The 18,302-nt window shown below is 42.9% G+C and overlaps 1 protein-coding gene across 1 annotated transcript; it reads left to right on the plus strand.

Annotated features, from left to right (window-relative positions):
- The first annotated feature begins 1,933 nt into the window (after nt 1–1,933).
- Nucleotides 1,934–16,884, plus strand: LOC129819186 (uncharacterized). The gene is made up of 16 exons (XM_055875739.1): nt 1,934–1,958; nt 3,877–3,933; nt 4,201–4,500; nt 4,601–4,894; nt 5,013–5,096; nt 5,350–5,439; nt 5,547–5,574; nt 5,667–5,707; nt 5,792–6,448; nt 8,863–8,999; nt 15,238–15,390; nt 15,505–15,540; nt 15,769–16,062; nt 16,183–16,479; nt 16,575–16,682; nt 16,786–16,884. Exons 1-9 carry the CDS (start codon nt 1,934–1,936, stop codon nt 5,908–5,910), a joined length of 1,038 nt encoding a protein of 345 aa, XP_055731714.1. The 3' UTR covers nt 5,911–6,448; nt 8,863–8,999; nt 15,238–15,390; nt 15,505–15,540; nt 15,769–16,062; nt 16,183–16,479; nt 16,575–16,682; nt 16,786–16,884.
- Nucleotides 16,885–18,302: the final 1,418 nt, after the last annotated feature.

Raw genomic sequence — 18,302 nt, forward strand, 5'->3', positions numbered from 1 at the left:
GTTTCCTCGATTCAGTCCGTAGAGGAAGATCCCGTGTAGCCAACCAAACCTTATCTCCGATGGTATAAGCGGGAGCCGGAATACGGCGACGATTCGCCTGGATCTGATACCGGTCAGAAACTCTAAGGAGGACCTTCCTGGCCCGATGCCAGGTCCGGTGGCAACGACGAATGTGGGCCTGGACAGAAGGAACCGAGAGATCCCTCTCCTGAGAAGGAAACAAGGGAGGTTGGTATCCGTACAGGCATTGGAAGGGGGACATCCCAGTAGCAGATGAAGGAAGGGTATTATGGGCATACTCGACCAAGGGTAATTGAGATGACCAAGAGGTGGGATCAGAGGAGACAAGACAACGCAGCGTGGACTCCATCTTCTGGTTGGCTCTCTCCGCCTGACCATTAGATTGTGGGTGAAATCCAGAAGTGAGACTGACTGTAGCTCCAATGGCCAAACAGAAGGATCTCCAGACAGCAGAGGTAAACTGAGGACCACGGTCAGAAACAATGTCACTGGGCAATCCGTGGACCCTGAAAACCTCCCTCACAAGGATCTCGGACGTCTCCGTGGCAGATGGAAGCTTGGAGAGAGGGACAAAATGAGCAAACTTGCTGAATCTGTCCACAATGGTCAGAATGACCGTGTTCCCACCAGAAGAGGGCAATCCAGTGACAAAATCCAGGGCCAGATGCGACCAAGGTCGCCGAGGAATAGGTAGGGGTTGAAGAAGCCCAGAGCTGGGCCGATTGGTACTCTTGTTCTGCGCACAAACAGGACATGCGGCAACAAACCTCCGGGTATCTTCTCCCATGGCAGGCCACCAAAATCGTCTGCGCAGTAGCGCCATAGTCCGAGCAACGCCAGGGTGACAAGCTATCTTGCTGGCGTGGGACCACTGAAGGACAGCAGAACGGACCGACTCAGGCACGAACAACCGACCGCGTGGACCGTTACCGGGGCCGGGCTGCTTCTGAAGGGCCGTCATCACATCCTCCTCAAACCTCCATGTAACGGCTCCCACGACAAGGTTCTGGGGAAGAATCGTCTCAGTCTTGGCCCCACTCTCATCCGTCTTGGAGAACATCCGGGACAAGGCGTCCGCTTTGCCGTTCTTCGACCCAGGTCGGAACGTCAGGGAAAAATTGAAACGTCCAAAAAACAACGCCCACCTGGCCTGACGGGAGTTGAGACGTTTAGCCGATTGCACGTAAGCCAGATTCTTGTGGTCCGTCCAAACCACAAACGGTTGCTCCGCTCCCTCCAACCAGTGACGCCATTCCTCCAAGGCAAGCTTCACAGCGAGAAGCTCCCGGTTACCCACATCGTAGTTTCTCTCAGCTGGTGAAAGACGACAAGAGTAGAAGGCGCAGGGATGGAGTTTACCGTCAGTGGAGCTACGCTGGGACTGGATGGCGCCCACCCCCACATCAGACGCGTCCACCTCAACAACAAACTGACGGGAAGTGTCAGGTTGAGAGAGAAATCGGGGCGTTGGTGAATCGGCTCTTCAAGTCCAGAAATGCTCGGTCTGCCTCAGGAGTCCAACAGAAATTCCTGGTACAAGACGTCAAGGCAGTAAGAGGAGCGGCCACCCGGCTGTAATCCCGGATTGAACCCGCTATCTCGTGTAGCGCCGTGTTGTCCCAACATCTTCTCCTGCTGGGTAATTGCATGGCAAACGGAGTCCAGGTCCGCTGGGTTCATCGCTGGCCGGATCGTTCTGTCAGGGTTTACCAAAATTGGACCCAGAAGCAGACCAGGACAAGGTGAGTATGAAGATGGTGAGTTTTTATTAATAAATGAGAGCGTGGAGGTAGATAGTTCCAGGTGGCGGAGCGGGCAGCGGAGGTGTGTTGATGGGAGTGGATAGGCAGATCCAAGGGATAAACAAAAACTGGCGACGAGCAGACAGGGATGGGATATGGGTTCCGGGTGAATGGCTGTAGACAGAACAAACGGAAGTAAGTTAAAGGCAAGCAAGACGTACAAGACAACAAAACAAAACAAAACAAAACAAACTCTATCAACTGGAGGCTGGTTCGTGGGCACAACATACTGTTCATGGCTAACGATCCGGCAGGGAATGGATGTCAGGTCGGGGCTTAAGAAGAGGAGAGATGATGATCAGGACCAGGTGTGCAGATAGCTGATGGGATACAGGTGCGGTTAATCAGAACTCTCCCAACTGGCTACATTGCCCGGCAACCAGACAGGGTGCGTTCCAGGACGCCGGAAAAAACACTCCAGGACAGAACACAGGCAAAAAACAGACTCAGGAAACGGGATTCGTGACACTTTGAGGCACAAAAGCCTTTCTTGTTGATAGACGTTTTGTAAAACTATGGAGTTATTTAAGAATTTTGACTTAACATTTATAGTTAAGGATAGTAAATAGAGAAATATGGAAGTGATACTCCAAATGCAAAATACCTTCTAAATCAAGGCACAATTCAAGTTTTCATAGATACTCTTTCGCTCTAAACAGATTCTGTTCCCACTCCAACCATGGTATTATCCACTGGGTACATCAATGTAGCTAGTCAGCCTGTTACAGTACGCTGTGAGTTACCAGAAGGCATTATTTAGGAACAATCCATAACCTTTACAGCTGTGGTCTACCAAAAAATGTGAAACAATTTATTGGTGGTGATGAAATAAAAAACAACTGAAATATATTTGGATTCCTGTTTTGCATTTATTCAATGCTTGGATTTGCTTCCAAAACACTAAGTTTGCCAAAAATCCACAAAAGTAATGTGATCTATGGATGCAATCCAAGCCATGACTTAGTTGGCACAGACTGGTTACTCTGACTGGAAATATGTATTATGTAAACTAAACAGAGATTGATCAAGGTATCTGCCATTTCCTAATTTGAAGAAGCATTAGTCACCTCCATTACAAAGCTGTGAAAGTCGTGGGGTGAAAAATCTCAAACAAGAAACTATCCATCAAATTGTCCATCTTCAAATAAACCCAATAGATCAGTAACTGAACTCATTTGATCATGTCAATGTGTGTGTTGTGTTGGGTTCTGAGAATATAAAAGTATACTTATTCATGTCACTGATGGAGTGCTGAGGTTTAGAGGGTCTACACCAGAAGTTAATGGTTATAGGTGGAAGGTATATAGTGTTTGCAATTAAGCTTGGAATGTGTTGAGTGCAGGTAAGCGATTAAATGTGCCCGGCATTGATGAAGGGAGAGAGCCATGGATTACTGACGGAGGGGGGTTGAGGTCAGGTCAGGTCACCTTAAGGGAGAAATATAAGTTTATGGCCCGTATCTCTAGTGTCCTGCCTTGCAGTTGTTAGGGTGATGTTGCTGTTAAGCTACTGCGTATTTAGCTTTGGTTTTGTTTATTTGTGTGTGTATAGTTTAAAGTAACTCTTTAAAAAGTCAACAAGTTTATTTGATCAATTAATCACAAGAGTTCTCATATTTGAAATATCTGTGCTGTAGTTACCTATATTTTCAGTAAGTTCAATGTAGGGTGGACCACATGCACAGCCCCTTAGTTGTCAATAGATATAAGGTCATTTTCTTCAGCGTCACTAGTGATCTGTCACAACATCACACGTGAGTCTCCACATCCTCCTCTGTAGGTTTTTCTGTGTCCTACCAAACACACATCAGTTCTCACATCACAATCTATGTGTGGAGTTCACTTCACTGACGGAAGGAAGTGGAAAATATGTCTTTGTCTTATATTCTTCTCATTTGTGAGTATTCAATTATTTTGGTCTTTGGATCAATATCTCTTTACAATGATTTTAAGTTTTGGTAATATGTTACTTAATGTATGCTTTATAGCTTGTTCTAAGTATGTATGACACTTTATTATGCTTTATAGTAAGGCTTGTAAAATGTCTCACTAAGTTGTTTTTACCTTGTTCGAAGATGTTGCCAGTGTTGCGGTAAAAGGAAGTTGTGCAGGTACATATTAACAAATGTCACTTCTTTAATTGTCCAGCTCAACAGCTATTGATTTATTTCAGGCATAAAACATTTTTTTTTATGACAAATTTGTACACTACCTTTCATAATAGAGTAGCACAATGCTTAAAGTGCCAAATCTTTATTAAGAAATGTATTTAGTTGCAAATAGAGAGACAAGGAAGTCATACTCCACATACAAATACGTTCTGAATCAAGATTCTTATCACTCACAATTTCATATATTCTCTCTATTTCTCTAAACAGATTCAGTTCCCACTCCCACTATTGTATTTTCCCCTGAGTACATCAATGTAGCTACACCTGTTACAGTACGCTGTGAGTTACCAGAAGGCACAGAGTGCAATTTCTACAGAGATCAGGACCCCAAACCTATAAGAAAAGTGGATTACAAGCAAGGTGCTTGCCAGTTCAAGTTGTTATGGAATGAGTTCAAAAAGTGGAACAAGACTGAAGTAGACCTCAGCTGTGTAATTCTACAGAACAGACAAGGTGAAACGATCAAAACCTCTAAACCTAGTGACGCTCGAAGACTTAATGTGGGTGGTAAGTGACAGTTTTAAAGTACTCCAAACCACATGTTTACCAGAGTACACTTCCCACTTGTTAAATGACTTCATAAATTACTTTCACAATTTACTGACAGATCCAATTGGAAAGCCCAGAGTTAATGTGGAGAAGATTGTGAATTACCTCAATCTTCGATGTGAGGCCAAGGCTGGCACCTCATGCTACTTTTATCTGAACAATGGTGACTCACACTTTAAAAAACAGCCCTACAAAGACAATGTCTGTGTGGGGCGAGTGGCAGAAGAGGAACTGCAGAGGAAGAGGAGCAGTGCTGGAGAGATCTTCATCACCTGTGCTGTGGAGCTGGTGGTAGAGGGTGAAGATACTGTGACATCACAGCATAGTGAACCCCTCGGTATCACCATAGATGGTGAGGAAGACTAAAGCCCATCATTTTCTTCTGTCGGTCTATTGTTGTATTGCAAGACTAATATATTATTAATTTACACATATCAATGTTTTAATTATTTCAGTTGTAAATCCTCCAGGAGCAACTAGTTCCCCATCAGCGTCCGGTTTAAACACAACTGATCAGGAGAAGACAGGCAGCAATGTCACAGCCCGAGGAAGAGGTGAGTAACATTGGTTTGGTTTTAGATTAACTGATTATAGTCCTATGAACTTCTATTTGCAAGTTTATTGAATGACTCCACTTCTAAATGTACAGGTATTGATACATTTCCAACATCTATAAACTGTTAAGTGTCTCGATAGTCGCTATTAGTAAGACTTATTTGCACTAACATTCTAGTCATTGTAAGGTCAGGTTATACTATATAGATGACTCACTGTCAGTGAGCCTTCATTCAGTTTCTTCACTTCCAGTGTTCCTCATCATCATCATTCTGGGTGCTGGTTCCCTTTTCCTGGTTCTGCTAGCTGGGTCTGTGCTGTGTGTTCTCCAACGCAAGTGTGGTGCGTGTTTTCAGATAGGTCTTCTCATATCCCATTCTTATTTTGTTCCAAAGGCTACTTTGAGTTATTTTCAAAATTGCTACATTTTCTCTCTGTATCTTTTGAAGGGGTTCAAGGCAGGCCTGTAAATACAGGGTAAGACTGGTGTATTCATTTTAGATTCAAATAATTTTTTCTTTATTCATGCACTACTATATCTTTCTGACTGTACTGCATTGTCTCGACAGAAGCCCACCTGAGCAGCAAGACCAAACCCCACCTTGTGTCTGTGAGTATGAAAGTTAACTAAACCACCAACTTTATCTTCTTTTGTTCAATGTTTTATTTTCCCTCATTCTCTCATTTTAAACAGATTCTGTCATCACAAAGCCGTCTAGGGATGAGGTGAGTTGGTTTGAACCAGTGGTGAGTTGGTTTGAACCAGTGTGGATGGGAAATGTCCAAAGGAGGAGCAGCAGGGGGAGTAGGTGACTAGTCGTGACTATTCCCCCTAATCTCGGGGGAATGGAACTGTCGGCTGGGGAGGGACACAGTGGTGTGAGTGGTGCGAACTGTGGAGAAGGACTGTTTGTGTGTATGTATGTGCGTAGGATACCTACTGTTTGTGTGGAAGTATGTGCGCAGCTATAAAATTGATGTTTTTGTATTCTTGACTTCAGAACTTTCTCTGAATAAACTGTACTAGCCTTTTGCATAAGCTGAGTCTTTGACAAATTATTATTAAACCCATGGTCTTACAAACCTCGGGGATTGGTCAGAGCTATTGATTGACTGTTATTATCATTGGGATTGAAAATTCTCATGACAGCTTGGTCCTTCGAGCCAGATTTCAATACCTGTTTTCTGTCGTCCCATGGGAGCGGCGAAAACCGTGCACGGACGGATCGGAGATCTGTAAGTTAAACACCTGACCTCTGGAAATTGAGGTTCCATTTCAGGCCGGTGGCAAACTGGTACACGACAGAAAACAGTGACGAAATCCAACCAACATTGAATTCTCAGCTGCAAGGTAAGGTCTGTGATCTTTATTCAGTAGTTTGGGGTTAAATTCTAAACTTACTAAAAATTAAAGCATTGATCAAGATAAATGTGAGTGAGGATTTTATCTGTAAAACTAACAGTAAGTAAAATTTGTATCGGGTATACCGTCCATATAATCTAATGTAGAGAAAGTTTAAGACAAATGTATCTATGTTAGTGTTGGGTCACTGGGTCACAGATCTAATTAAGAAATTTTGAAGTACAATATCTAACAGTAAGACTTAAAAGTAAAACTGGTTGAAGTACGGTATCTAACAGTAAGACCTAAAAGTAAAACTGGTTGAAGTACAGTAGCCGTAAAACGTAATATAGAAGGCAAAATAAAGTAAAGTAAGTTACGTTAGTCTAGGACTAACGGGAGTAAGTGAGATTTAAATATAATAACAGATTATAGAAACACACACATAGATTGTGAGAATTGGAGCTAATATTGAGACCTAAACGATAACTGGTCAATAAAATATTAGGCGGAAAACGTAATGTAGAAGGCGAAATATAATAATAAAAATTACAAGAAAGTAGGTCGGGGACATAATTTGTATGAATATAGATCCCGTGTCGAAATACATTTTGGAGAGGAGCGCAAAATAGGTCTGATTATTCCAAACAGGAGGAAGGAGGTTACACCCATAGAAAGTGAGAATACATATTACAAAATAAATGTAGTAATTGAGTGAGTACACACATAGATTGTGAGAATAAGCATAATAGTAATTGAATAAACATGGGTAGTAAATCCTCTAAGGGAATCCCGGAATTAACGGGAGATGAGAAATATATGCAGGAAAAAGCTAAGAGGAACATCTATTTTGGCCCGAAATGGAGGAAAAATAACAAATTTGACGGATGTTTAAATATAGAAAAACTGGAATCCATGATTAAACAACTATATAGAGTTTGTGGGGACAAGGTAGAGGAGCAACGGACAGAAGGGCACGACACCGCTCGTATTTGGCTGGCTGAAGCTAGAAAAAGAGCGGAGGGGGCCAAGAAAAAGGGGGCTACTAAGGAGTTAGCCAGGAGCAGACAGGAGCAGACAGAAAGGACTCCCACATCTCCCACAGAGACATCACCTAAACCCAAATTATACCCCTCCCTTGCAGACCAGGGGGAGAGGGAAAATCCAGACGACGAAGTGGTGGTAATGAAACGGAGGCAGCCGAATCAGGTGCCGCCCGTCCCGTTACCCCTTCTCCCATATGCTGGTCCTCAGGGAGCTGAGGGAGGAAGAGAGGAAGAGGCACAGAAAGGAGGACAGGATTTAGCAAACTTATTGAAAAAGTGGATAGAGGTAGAGAAAGGGAGAAAGTTGAGAAAAGTGGATAGAGACAGTCAAAAGAAAGGGGGAGATAGATGCTTTAACTGTCACAAACTGGGTCATTATGCTAGAGATTGTAAGGCACCGTGTAAACACTGCAATAAAGTAGGCCATAATCACAGAGACTGTAAAAAGAGAGACCAGGTTGAGTCAGAGCATCTGACAGTAACTATCGGTCAGGGAGTAACGTTTGCTTTCTTGGGTACAGGAACAATGGTGGACATCGTGAAGCATGTGGGGACAGCAGAATGGGATAGGGAGAGATTGAATATGTCCATAAATACCAGCCAGCTGGTCTGCACATGCTCTGAGGAAGCGGCTAGGGATGCCATCTGGGCTGGCAACCTTGCAAGGTTTAACACGCTTAAATGTCTTATTCACGTCGGCCACAGAAAAGGAGAGCCCACAGTCCTTGGTAGCTGGCTACGTCGGTGACACTGTGTTATCCTCAAAGCGGTCGAAAAAGGTGTTTGGCTTATCCGGAAGCAAGACGTTGGTGTCCACGACGTGGCTGGTTTTCCCTTTGTAGGCCGTGATTGTTTGTAGACCCTGCCACATATGTCTCGTGTCTGAGCCGTTGAATTGCGACTCCACTTTGTTGCTTTACGGAGGGAATAGCTACGCTGTTTGTATTCAGCCCTATTCCTAATCACCTTGCCATGGTTAAATGCGATGGTTTGCGCTTTCAGTTTTGCCCGAATGTTGCCATCTATCCACGGTTTCTGGTTTGGGTAGGTTTTACTAGTCACAGTGTGTACAACATCTCCTATACATTTCCTGATTAACTCAGTATTCGTCAATATTATTGTCAGAGGCTACCCAGAACATATCCCAGTCCTCGTGATCAAAACAATCTTGAAGCATGGATTCCGATTGGTCAGACCAGCTTTGAATAGTCCGTAGCACGGTTACTTCCTGTTTGAGTTTCTGCCTATAGGAAGGGAGGAGAAAATGGAGTCGTGAACTCCCTCTGACAGGAAGGAGTGAGGGTGCCACTTCAACAGAGTCCTCACCCATGCATTTGTCACTAACAGCTGACGATGTCTGTGTCGTCTCGGGTGTAGATGGTGAGAGTTGAACCGTCGCTGGAGTGAAGGTGAAGAAAGCCCAGCGGAATCAACAGAGCAGCTGAAGTGAGTAGGCCGAGGAACTTCTGGCACTCTAACACGGAGAGGGCTCGTCCAAGCCGGAAACAGTCAAGGTAGGTAGCAAACTTATCTTTTCTACTTTTCTATTTTTTCTACTTGAGCACACACCAGCCAAGTAGTTGAGCACTAGAATGCCCTGGGACGTGATAGATGCTAGAACTGTGTCCGTGCACTTTGTGAATGTACACGGCGCCAGGGAGAACTTTGAATTCGCAAGCCAGTGATTTTGATTAAAACTTCTTAAGCCTAGGCTTCCCGCTAGCGGGACAACTTCCCGTGAAACTGGAGGGGGCACAATTCATATAAATAATCATACAAATGATGGATATTAAACATTTAGGTACATACACAGTACGTGTCTTATATCGATTGAAAGCTTAAATTCTTGTTAATCTAACTGCACTGTCTGATTTACAGTAGCTATTACAGCGAAAGCATGCCTTGCGATTGTTTAAGGACGGCGCCCCACATCAAAATATTTGTCCACCGGCACTAGTTTCATAAATTCACAAATAGCGATTAAATATTCACTTACTTTTTGAAAATCTTCCTCTGATTTGTCATCCAATGGGTCCCAGCTATAACATGTAGTGTAGTGTTGTTTTGTTAGATAAAATCCTTCTTTATATCCCAAAAAGTCTGTTTAGTTGGCGCCATCGATTTGAGTAATCCACTCATTCAACATGCAGAGAAAGGAATCCGAGAAAATATACCCCTAAACTTTGTTTCAACAGGTCAAAATAAGTTTCTATTTACTCCCCAGATACCCTAAAATGTAATCAAACTATAATATTTCCCACGGAAAGAAGTATGTTCAACAGGAAACCGATTTTAGCAGGTGCATGTGGTCTCCAAGACTGTGTCCCTGTACTAAAACTGATATTTCTTATTCATTTTGGAAGTTACAAGCCCGAAACCTTGAACATAGACTGCTGACACCCTGTGGAAGCCAGAAGAATTGCATCCTGGGAGCTAATTTCCAATATGCCCTTATACTCGCCATTCTAAGAGTATGGTCTCTAAAAAAATATATAAGAAGTTCATGAACGTGGAAGTACGCATCATTCAGGGCGAGCGTGGTGAACCATAGGCCACTCGAGATGGCCTGCAACACCCCCGCTGGCAAGAGCATCTTGAACTTGAGCTCCTTTAAACATTTGTTGATGTCGACAAGGCCGACCGCCAGCATATCAGGTGGACTGCTGGTGCCCAACCTTCTTAGCTGCGTGTTGCTGCCTGTAAGGGTGTTCACGACGCCTGACCTTGCGCCGTCGGGGTGTAAAACGCTGGTACCAATTTCCCGGCCCCTGCTGTTTCGGCGGGGGAGGAGGGGGCCAAGACGTTGCTGGAGAGCTTTCGAGACATTCGACCCTGTCTTCCAGCTATCATGCAAATTCAGTTGAGTGTGGTGTACCACAGGGCAGCCGACTAGGGACATTATTGTTTTCTACTTTTACTAATGCCCTTCCACTGACCTTGAATAAAACCAGTGTGTCTGTGTATGCTGACAACTCAACGGTACACAGTACACACATTGGCTGCAACAGTAAAATAAATAACTGACACCCTTAACATGGAGCTCCAATCAGTTTTAGAATGGGTAACTAGCAATAGGCTGCTGCTAAATATCTCAAATCAAAAAGCATCATTTTTTGGGACAAATCACTAAACCTAATTTAGATCTATTATTGAATAATCTGGTGATTGAGCAAGTTGAGGAGTCTAAACTGCTGGATGTAACCCTAGATAGCAAGCTGTCATGGTCCAAACATATACTGTAGACTCAATGGTTGCTAAAATGGGAAGAGGTCCGTTCATGATAGGGTGCTGCTCTGCCTTTTTGACATCTCAGTCAATCAGACAGGTCCTACAGGCTATAGTTTTATTGCACCTGGACTACTGTCCAGCTGTGTGGTCATGTGTGGCAAAGAGGGACATAGGTAAATTGCAGTTGGTACAGAACAAATCAGCACGTTTCGCACTTAGATATTCAGTGCATTCGGAAAGTATTCACACCCCTTGACTTTTTCAACATTTTGTTACATTGAAGCCTTATTTTCAAATGAATGAAATAGTTTTTTCCCCTCATCAATCTACACACAATACCCCATAATAACAAAGCAAAAACAGATTTAAAAAAAATGTTTGCAAGTGTATTAAAAACATAAATATCACATTTACATAAGCATTGAGACCCTTTACTCAGTACTTTGTTGAAGGACCTTTGGCAGTGATTACAGCCTGGAGTCTTCTTGTGTATGATGCTACAAGCTTGGTACACCTGTATTTGTGGAGTTTTCCATTCTTCTCTGCACAGCTGTCAGGTTGGATGGGGAGTGTTGCTGCAGAGCTATTTTCAGGTCTCTCCAGAGATGTCAGATCGGGTTCAAGTGTGGGCTCTGGCTGGGCCACATTCAGAGACTTGTCCCGAAGCCACTCCTGAGTTGTCTTAGCTGTGTGCATAGAGTTGTTGTCCTGTTGGAAGGGGAACCTTCCCCCCAGTCTGAGGTCCTGAGCGCTCTGGAGCAGGTGTTCATCAAAGATCTCTCTGTACTTTGCTCTGTTCATCTTTCCCTCGATCCTGATTAGTCTCCCAGTCCCTGCCGCTGAAAAACATCCCCACAGCATGATGCTGCCACCACCATGCTTCACCGTAGGGAGGGTATTGGCCAGCTGATGAGCAGTGCCTGGATTCCAAAGAACTCCAAAGAGTTCAATCTTGATTTCAGCAGACCAGATCATTTTGTTTCTCATGGTCTGAGAGTTCTTTAGGTGCCTTTTGGCAAACTCCAAGCGGAGTGGTTTCTGTCTGGCCACTCTACCATAAGGGCCTGATTGGTGGAGTTCTGCAGAGATGGTTGTCCTTCTGGAAGGCTCTCCCATCTCCTTAGAGGAAGTTTGGAGCTCTGTTAGAGTGAGCATCGGGTTCTTGGTCACCTCCCTGACTAACGCCCTTCTCCCAGGACTGCTTTAGGAGGAGTCTTAGTGCATTCAAACTTCTTCCATTTAAGAATGATGGAGGCCACTGTGTTCTTGGGGACCTTCAATGCTGCAGACATTTTTTGGTACCCTTCTCCAGATCTGTGCCTCGACACAATCCTATCTCGGAGCTCTACGGACAATTCCTTCGACCTCATGGCTTGGTTTTTGCCCTGCCGTGCACTGTCAACTATGGGACCTCATATATGCCTTCCCAAATCATGTCCAATCAATTGAATTTACCACTGGTGGACTCCAATCAAGTTGTAGAAACATCTTAAAGATGATCAATGAAAACATGATGCATCTGAGCTCAATGTCGAGTCTAATAGAATAGGGTCTGAATACGGTATTCATTTTTATATTTTTTATATGTGCAAACATTTTCTAAAAACCTGTTTTCACTTTGTCATTATGGGGTATTGTGTGTAGATTGATGAGGGACATTTGTTTTATACATTTTAGAATAAGGCTGTAACGTAACAAAATGTGGGAAAATAATGCACTGTACACAGAGGGCAAGTGTCAGTAACATGCATATCAATCTCTCTTGGCTCAAAGTTGAGGAGAGATTGACTGCATCACAATTGTTTTTTGTTCAAGATATTGATGTGTTGAAGGTACAGAACTGTCTGTTCAAGTAGTTGGCACACAGTGCGGACACTCATCGGTACAACACACATCTCTTGACAGTCCCCAGGTTCTGAACAAAGGCTGGGAAATACACAGTATTAAATAGAGCCATGACTACATGGAACTCTTTGCCCCCCCCAGGAAACTCAAGCTAGCAATAAAACCAGATTAAAAAACATATAAAAGAACACCTTACTGCACAAAGGGGACTGTGAAGAGACACAGCCATTTTATTCATCTTGTATTGTAATTTGCACTGTATTATGTATTAGACCTAAATATAATGTGAATGTACTGATATGTAGGCTATGTGTGACGTTGTAAATGTATGTAGTTCAGTCCTTGACTAATAATGTTCTGTACTATGTATTATGTCATGTTTCATGTGGACCCCATGAAGAGTAGCTGCTGCTTTTGTAGTGGCTAATGGGGATCCTATTAAATATCAAATACCTCTGAGTGATGGCGTTAGGACACACAGTTGCCAAGATCTTCTGCAAAGTCTCTCTGTCTTTGCGCAGTTTTGTAGTCTGCTGTATGATGTTGTCAACCCCTGGCCCAAAGGTGGAACCTGGCGTGAGGGGGGAACTCCAAGAATGTTTTCTTAAATGGCGGTGGCAGTTTAGATGGCGCCCAAAACGGCCTAAGGGCTGCCATGGAGGCCAAAGAGTACATTTTTGGTCTCATTAGACCACAGAATCTTTCGCGGTATGATCTAAGAGTCTTTCACATGTCTTTTGGCAAACTAAAGGCATGTGGTCATGTGCCTTTTTCGCGGGAGTGGCTTCCGTCTGGCCACTCTCCCATAAAGGTCAGATTGGTGAAGTGCTGTAGAGAATGTTGTCCTTCTGGCAGGTTCTCCCATCTCAACCAAGGAACTATGTAGTTCTGTCAAAATGTGGAATAAGTCTAGGGGTATGAATACTTTCTGAAGGCACTGGAAAGCACACACCCAGATACCCACTTCTTAAAAGCCAACATTTTCAATTACCCATTTATTTTTTACAGACAACCAGAAACTGCATAGCCAATAGGTCTGCCCCTCCACCAGATGTTTTATTATCTGTTTATATATAATTTTGTCCAATGAGAAGGGATATTTTAAGATGTACGAGTCCATGTCATGATTTTGAGATCCTGATTTTCAAATAATGGCTACTCATAGTTGCTTCTAATTATTTCTGTTCTGAAACTGGAAATCTGTTCAGGGTCCCTGAAATGTGAAACATGTATGTTAGTTTGAACATCTGGACTTGGTAACTTATCATAAGTTCAACTGTTCAAATGAATCCACAATGGTAAAGGTGGCATAGAGATATCCTTGGTCCCCCACCATGGATTATTCAATTCTCTCTGTTGGAGATGCATTAGCCATCTGAATAATGTGTCTAAACAATAGTTTGGATGCAATAAATGACCTTTGACTAGTTAAAATGCGTTATTTACTCATCAATTTACAGTTCATCTATAGTTTCAGTAAGCAGTATGGAGGGTTCATTACATGGGCAGCAATTTAGTGGACAATGAAAAAAGTCATACATTTCAACGTAGAGCTGGGATGATAAACCTAAAATTATCGACACCAACCAAACTGACACTTATCGTGGACATTTAGCTGATATTGTTCATTACGATAAATGATCTATAGGGCCCTACTAGAGAAATCTGAAGTTTAAAATGAAATATGTTTAATTATTAATAGGACAATTGATAGCAACAACATTCGAAGTAGTAACGTAAACTCACCCCATTCCGTACAAATGTGCGTAACCGCGACATTCAAACGAGGCTACAAAGAAAACTAATGGGACTGTAGCGACTGTGTTGACTTCAAAATCAGGGGTGTGAACTAGGTTTCTATTCAAGCGTTGATCGACATGGTAATGGCTCTATAGTATTGGAGAAAAGTTGAAAAAACGGATCGTCTGTTACATCGGGACGTGTCATGTCGTAACGTACAGCACACCTAAAGCAACTATTTCTGTCTTACAATCTCTTTCCACCAGGTGTAGCACTTCTCTCATCCTTTAAAAACAAGAAATGGACAGTGACGGGGTAAGGGGGGATACCTAGTCATTTTTTGCATCATCATTGCATGCGATCATCATTCTCAAAGCCGCTGTTTACTTCTAAGATCACTTTAGCACCGCCCTAAACACCCGATTCAAATTCGACACAAACCTTCAAATAGGTATGTAATGACACATTATATAAACTCTTTATAGTGTTTAATTTACATTTTAGAGGCAATAAGGTGATATTTTGGACAGATCGAGGGAAAAAAAGCAATTTTCCCACACGACATCTCTCCTTCTCACTATCACGCATTAGTTTCGCTTCCCCACCCGACGGGGCTCATTGCCTGCTTGAATTATGCAGAAACGGGCAGTGTTTAGGTCATGTAATTGATTCTGTTGGAAAGGGGAGAAATTGTGCTTTACAATGGTATTGACTTTACAGTTGATCTGGAAGTATTACGTTTTTTGGGCGCTAAAATAAGGGCAATTGTACGGACCAAGGCGATGTACGAGTTTACGTGAGTTTACGTTAGTAGTTTTCAGGGTAATATAAAATAATTACTGTGGTGCACATTATGTTCTAAACTTATTGTTCAATTTACCATTATTGTGATAATTCAGTACATTTATGCTGATAAGGATTGTTGTCCATATCGCCCAGCTCTAATTCAACGTGACTTCAGACCTGCCCAGAGTATCCATATCCTCTTTGGGCTGTCCTTTGTCCTAAGCACAGATCAGCTCTCACCTCAGAATCTTATTCGTTGATGGCAGAAAGAGGAAAATATGTCTCCATCTTATTTTCTAATGATTTGTGAGTATTCAATTGTCCCTTATTTCAATCCATTTATATTTAGAGTGTATGGTGTGTATCTTATGTTAACTGAAATGCCTTGTTTAAAATGTCTTCCTGTTATCCTTGTTAAAGTTGTGGCCGGTGTTGCAGTTAGAAAATGTTATGCAGGTATGTATTACATCATGTCATTAGCTGTGGAAGGATATTAGAGATAGGCTATTGTCTTTCATATACGATTTGTCACTACAGCAGTTTGGTGATACCGTTTCTACAACTCGTTCTCTAAATGTACATTATTTAGCCACAACAGTTTCAGAAACATACATAGATTTCAGTCTACGATTGACAGCTTTAACAATTTGAATTCTCACTATTTATATATTTAAATCCAAACAGATTCTGTCCCCACTTCAAGCATTGTATTATCCCCTGGGTACATCAATGCAGCTAGATCTGTCAAAGTACGCTGTGAATCAACAGAAGGTACAGAGTGCTATTTTTACAGAGACCAGGATCCAACCCCAATAAGAAAAGTGGACTACAACAGTGTTTGCCAATTCACATTGTTCTGGGATGAGTTCAAAACCTGGAACAAGAGTGAAGTAGATCTCAGCTGTGCTATTCTACAGAAAAGAGAAGGGAAAATGATAACTTCAGAACGTAGTGACACTCGAAGACTTCATGTGAGTGGTGAGTGACAATTTTACCCTAGGGCCAAAATTAGGGCCTCGGGAACTTGTTCAGTTATTGTTACCCAGAACACACTGGGTTCACTCATATTGTATCTATTATCTTACATTTTTCAAACAGATCCAATTGGGAAACCCAGTGTTGACGTGGAGCAGAGAGGGAAGTACCTCAATCTCAGGTGTGAGGCTCAACATGGCACCTCATGTTATTTTTACCTGAACAATGGTGACTTACACTTCAAAAAGCAACCCTACAAAGACAATGTTTGTGTGGGGAGAGTGGCCCAAGAGGAGCTACTGACGATGAGGAAGAGGAGCAGCCCAGGAGAGATTTTCATCACATGTTCTGTGGAAATGGTGATAAAGGGGAATTCTGTGACATCACAGCACAGTGAACCCCTCAGTATCACCGTAGATGGTGAGGACCCCATCCATTTCAGTGAAATCTATCTATTGCTGCAGCTGCAGTGCATGGCTGATGAATAATTGTTCATATTTGAATAATATTTTCAGATGTAAATCCTACAGGAGCCACAGGTTCCATAGCAGATTTCAGTTCCATCCCACCTGGAGAGGAGAAGGCAGTCAGTGAAGTCATCAGCCTAACTACCCAAGAAGAAGGTATGTACATTTAGGTGGTTTAGACATAGATGCTCACAATTGCAGGACATTATGAACATTAATGTGAAATGGACATGATACATGATGTCCTTTTCCCTTCCAGACCCTTCCTCAAGGATCCCCCTCTACATCGGTCTCCGTGCCGGTCTTTATGTTCTCATCCTTCTGGTGGAATCTCTCCTGTGTTTTCTCTGGTGTAGACATGGCAAGTGCCTTTTGCTTCAAAAATACTCCAATTTGTATGTTGTTCCAAAGGCTGTTGTCAGCTGTACAACCAGGGTCTGTTAGTTACGCTCTCATCATACTTTTGTTTCTGAAGGTGATGAACGAGGAAATAACAGTAGGAGGTGAGAGTGATCTATTTATTTAACTGCACATTTTCATATTATCTGTTTGAATGTACTGGAAACTGCTCTTGACTGGCAAAACCCATATGAGCTGCAAACGGTGTGTGTTGAGTATAACTATACTCTTTACTATCCACTATGGTTATAGTCTATTATAGTGTAACTGTTCACTGCTTATGGTGCATTGTGGTATGTTTTCGCTCTCTTACAGGAAGAGAACTCAAGTCTGCACGACGCTATAAGGATGTGGCCTTGCTGGGGAGTTCAAGTTGGATAGATCAAATCAACTCAAATCAAATGTTATTGGTCACATACACATGGTTAGCAGATGTTAATGCTTGTGCATCTAGTTCCATGCAGTAATATCTAACAAGTAATCTAACAATTTCACAACAACTACCTTATACAGACAAGTGTAAAGGAATGAATAAGAATATGTATATATAAATATATGGATGAGCGACGGCCGAACGGCATAGGCAAGATGCAGTAGATGGTATATACATATGAGATGAGTAATGTAGGGTATGTAAACATTATATAAAGTGGTATTGTTTGAAGTGACAAGTGATACATTTATTACATCCAATTTTTTATTATTAAGTGGCTAGAGATTTGAGTCAGTATGTAGGCAGCAGTCACTTAATGTTAGTGATGGCTGTTTAACAGTCTGATGGCCTTGAGATAGAAGCTGTTTTTCAGTCTCTCAGTCACAGCTTTGAGGCACCTGTACTGACCGAGCGTTCTGGATGATAACTGGGTGAACAGGCAGTGGCTTGGGTGGTTGTTGTCCTTGATGATCTTTTTGGCCTTCGTGTGACATCGGTGGTGTAGGTGTCCTGGATGGCAGGTAGTTTGCCCCCGGTGATGCATTGTGCCAACCTCACTACCCTCTAGAGAGCCTTACGGTTGTGGGCGGAGCAGTTGCCGTACCAGGCGGTGATACAGCCCGACAGGATGCTCTCGATTGTGCGCCTTTAAAAGTTTGTGAGTGTTTTTGGCGATAAGCCACATTTCTTCAGCCACCTGAGGTTGAAGAGGCGCTGTTGCGCCTTCTTCACCCCGCTGTCTGTGTGGGTGGACCATTTCAGTTTGTCCGTGACGTGTACGCCGAGGAACTTAAAACTTTCCACCTTCTCCACTACTGTCCCGCCCATGTGGATAGGGGGGTGCTCCCTCTGCTGTTTCCTGAAGTCCTCCATCATCTCCTTCTCCTTTGACGTTGAGTGTGAGGTTAATTTCCTGACACCGCACTCCGAGGGCCCTCACCTCC

This window comes from Salvelinus fontinalis, chromosome 21, assembly GCF_029448725.1.
Source record: "Salvelinus fontinalis isolate EN_2023a chromosome 21, ASM2944872v1, whole genome shotgun sequence".
NCBI lineage: Eukaryota > Metazoa > Chordata > Actinopteri > Salmoniformes > Salmonidae > Salvelinus > Salvelinus fontinalis.

Excerpts from the sequence above, each read along its gene's own strand:
- LOC129819186 (XM_055875739.1), top strand. The coding sequence starts at position 1,934 with ATGGCTGTAGACAGAACAAACGGAA. Across the intron at positions 1,959-3,876 it reads TGTAGACAGAACAAACGGAA|TTGTTTTTACCTTGTTCGAA; the intron begins GTAAGTTAAAGG and ends TGTCTCACTAAG. Across the intron at positions 4,895-5,012 it reads CCTCGGTATCACCATAGATG|GAGCAACTAGTTCCCCATCA; the intron begins GTGAGGAAGACT and ends TAAATCCTCCAG.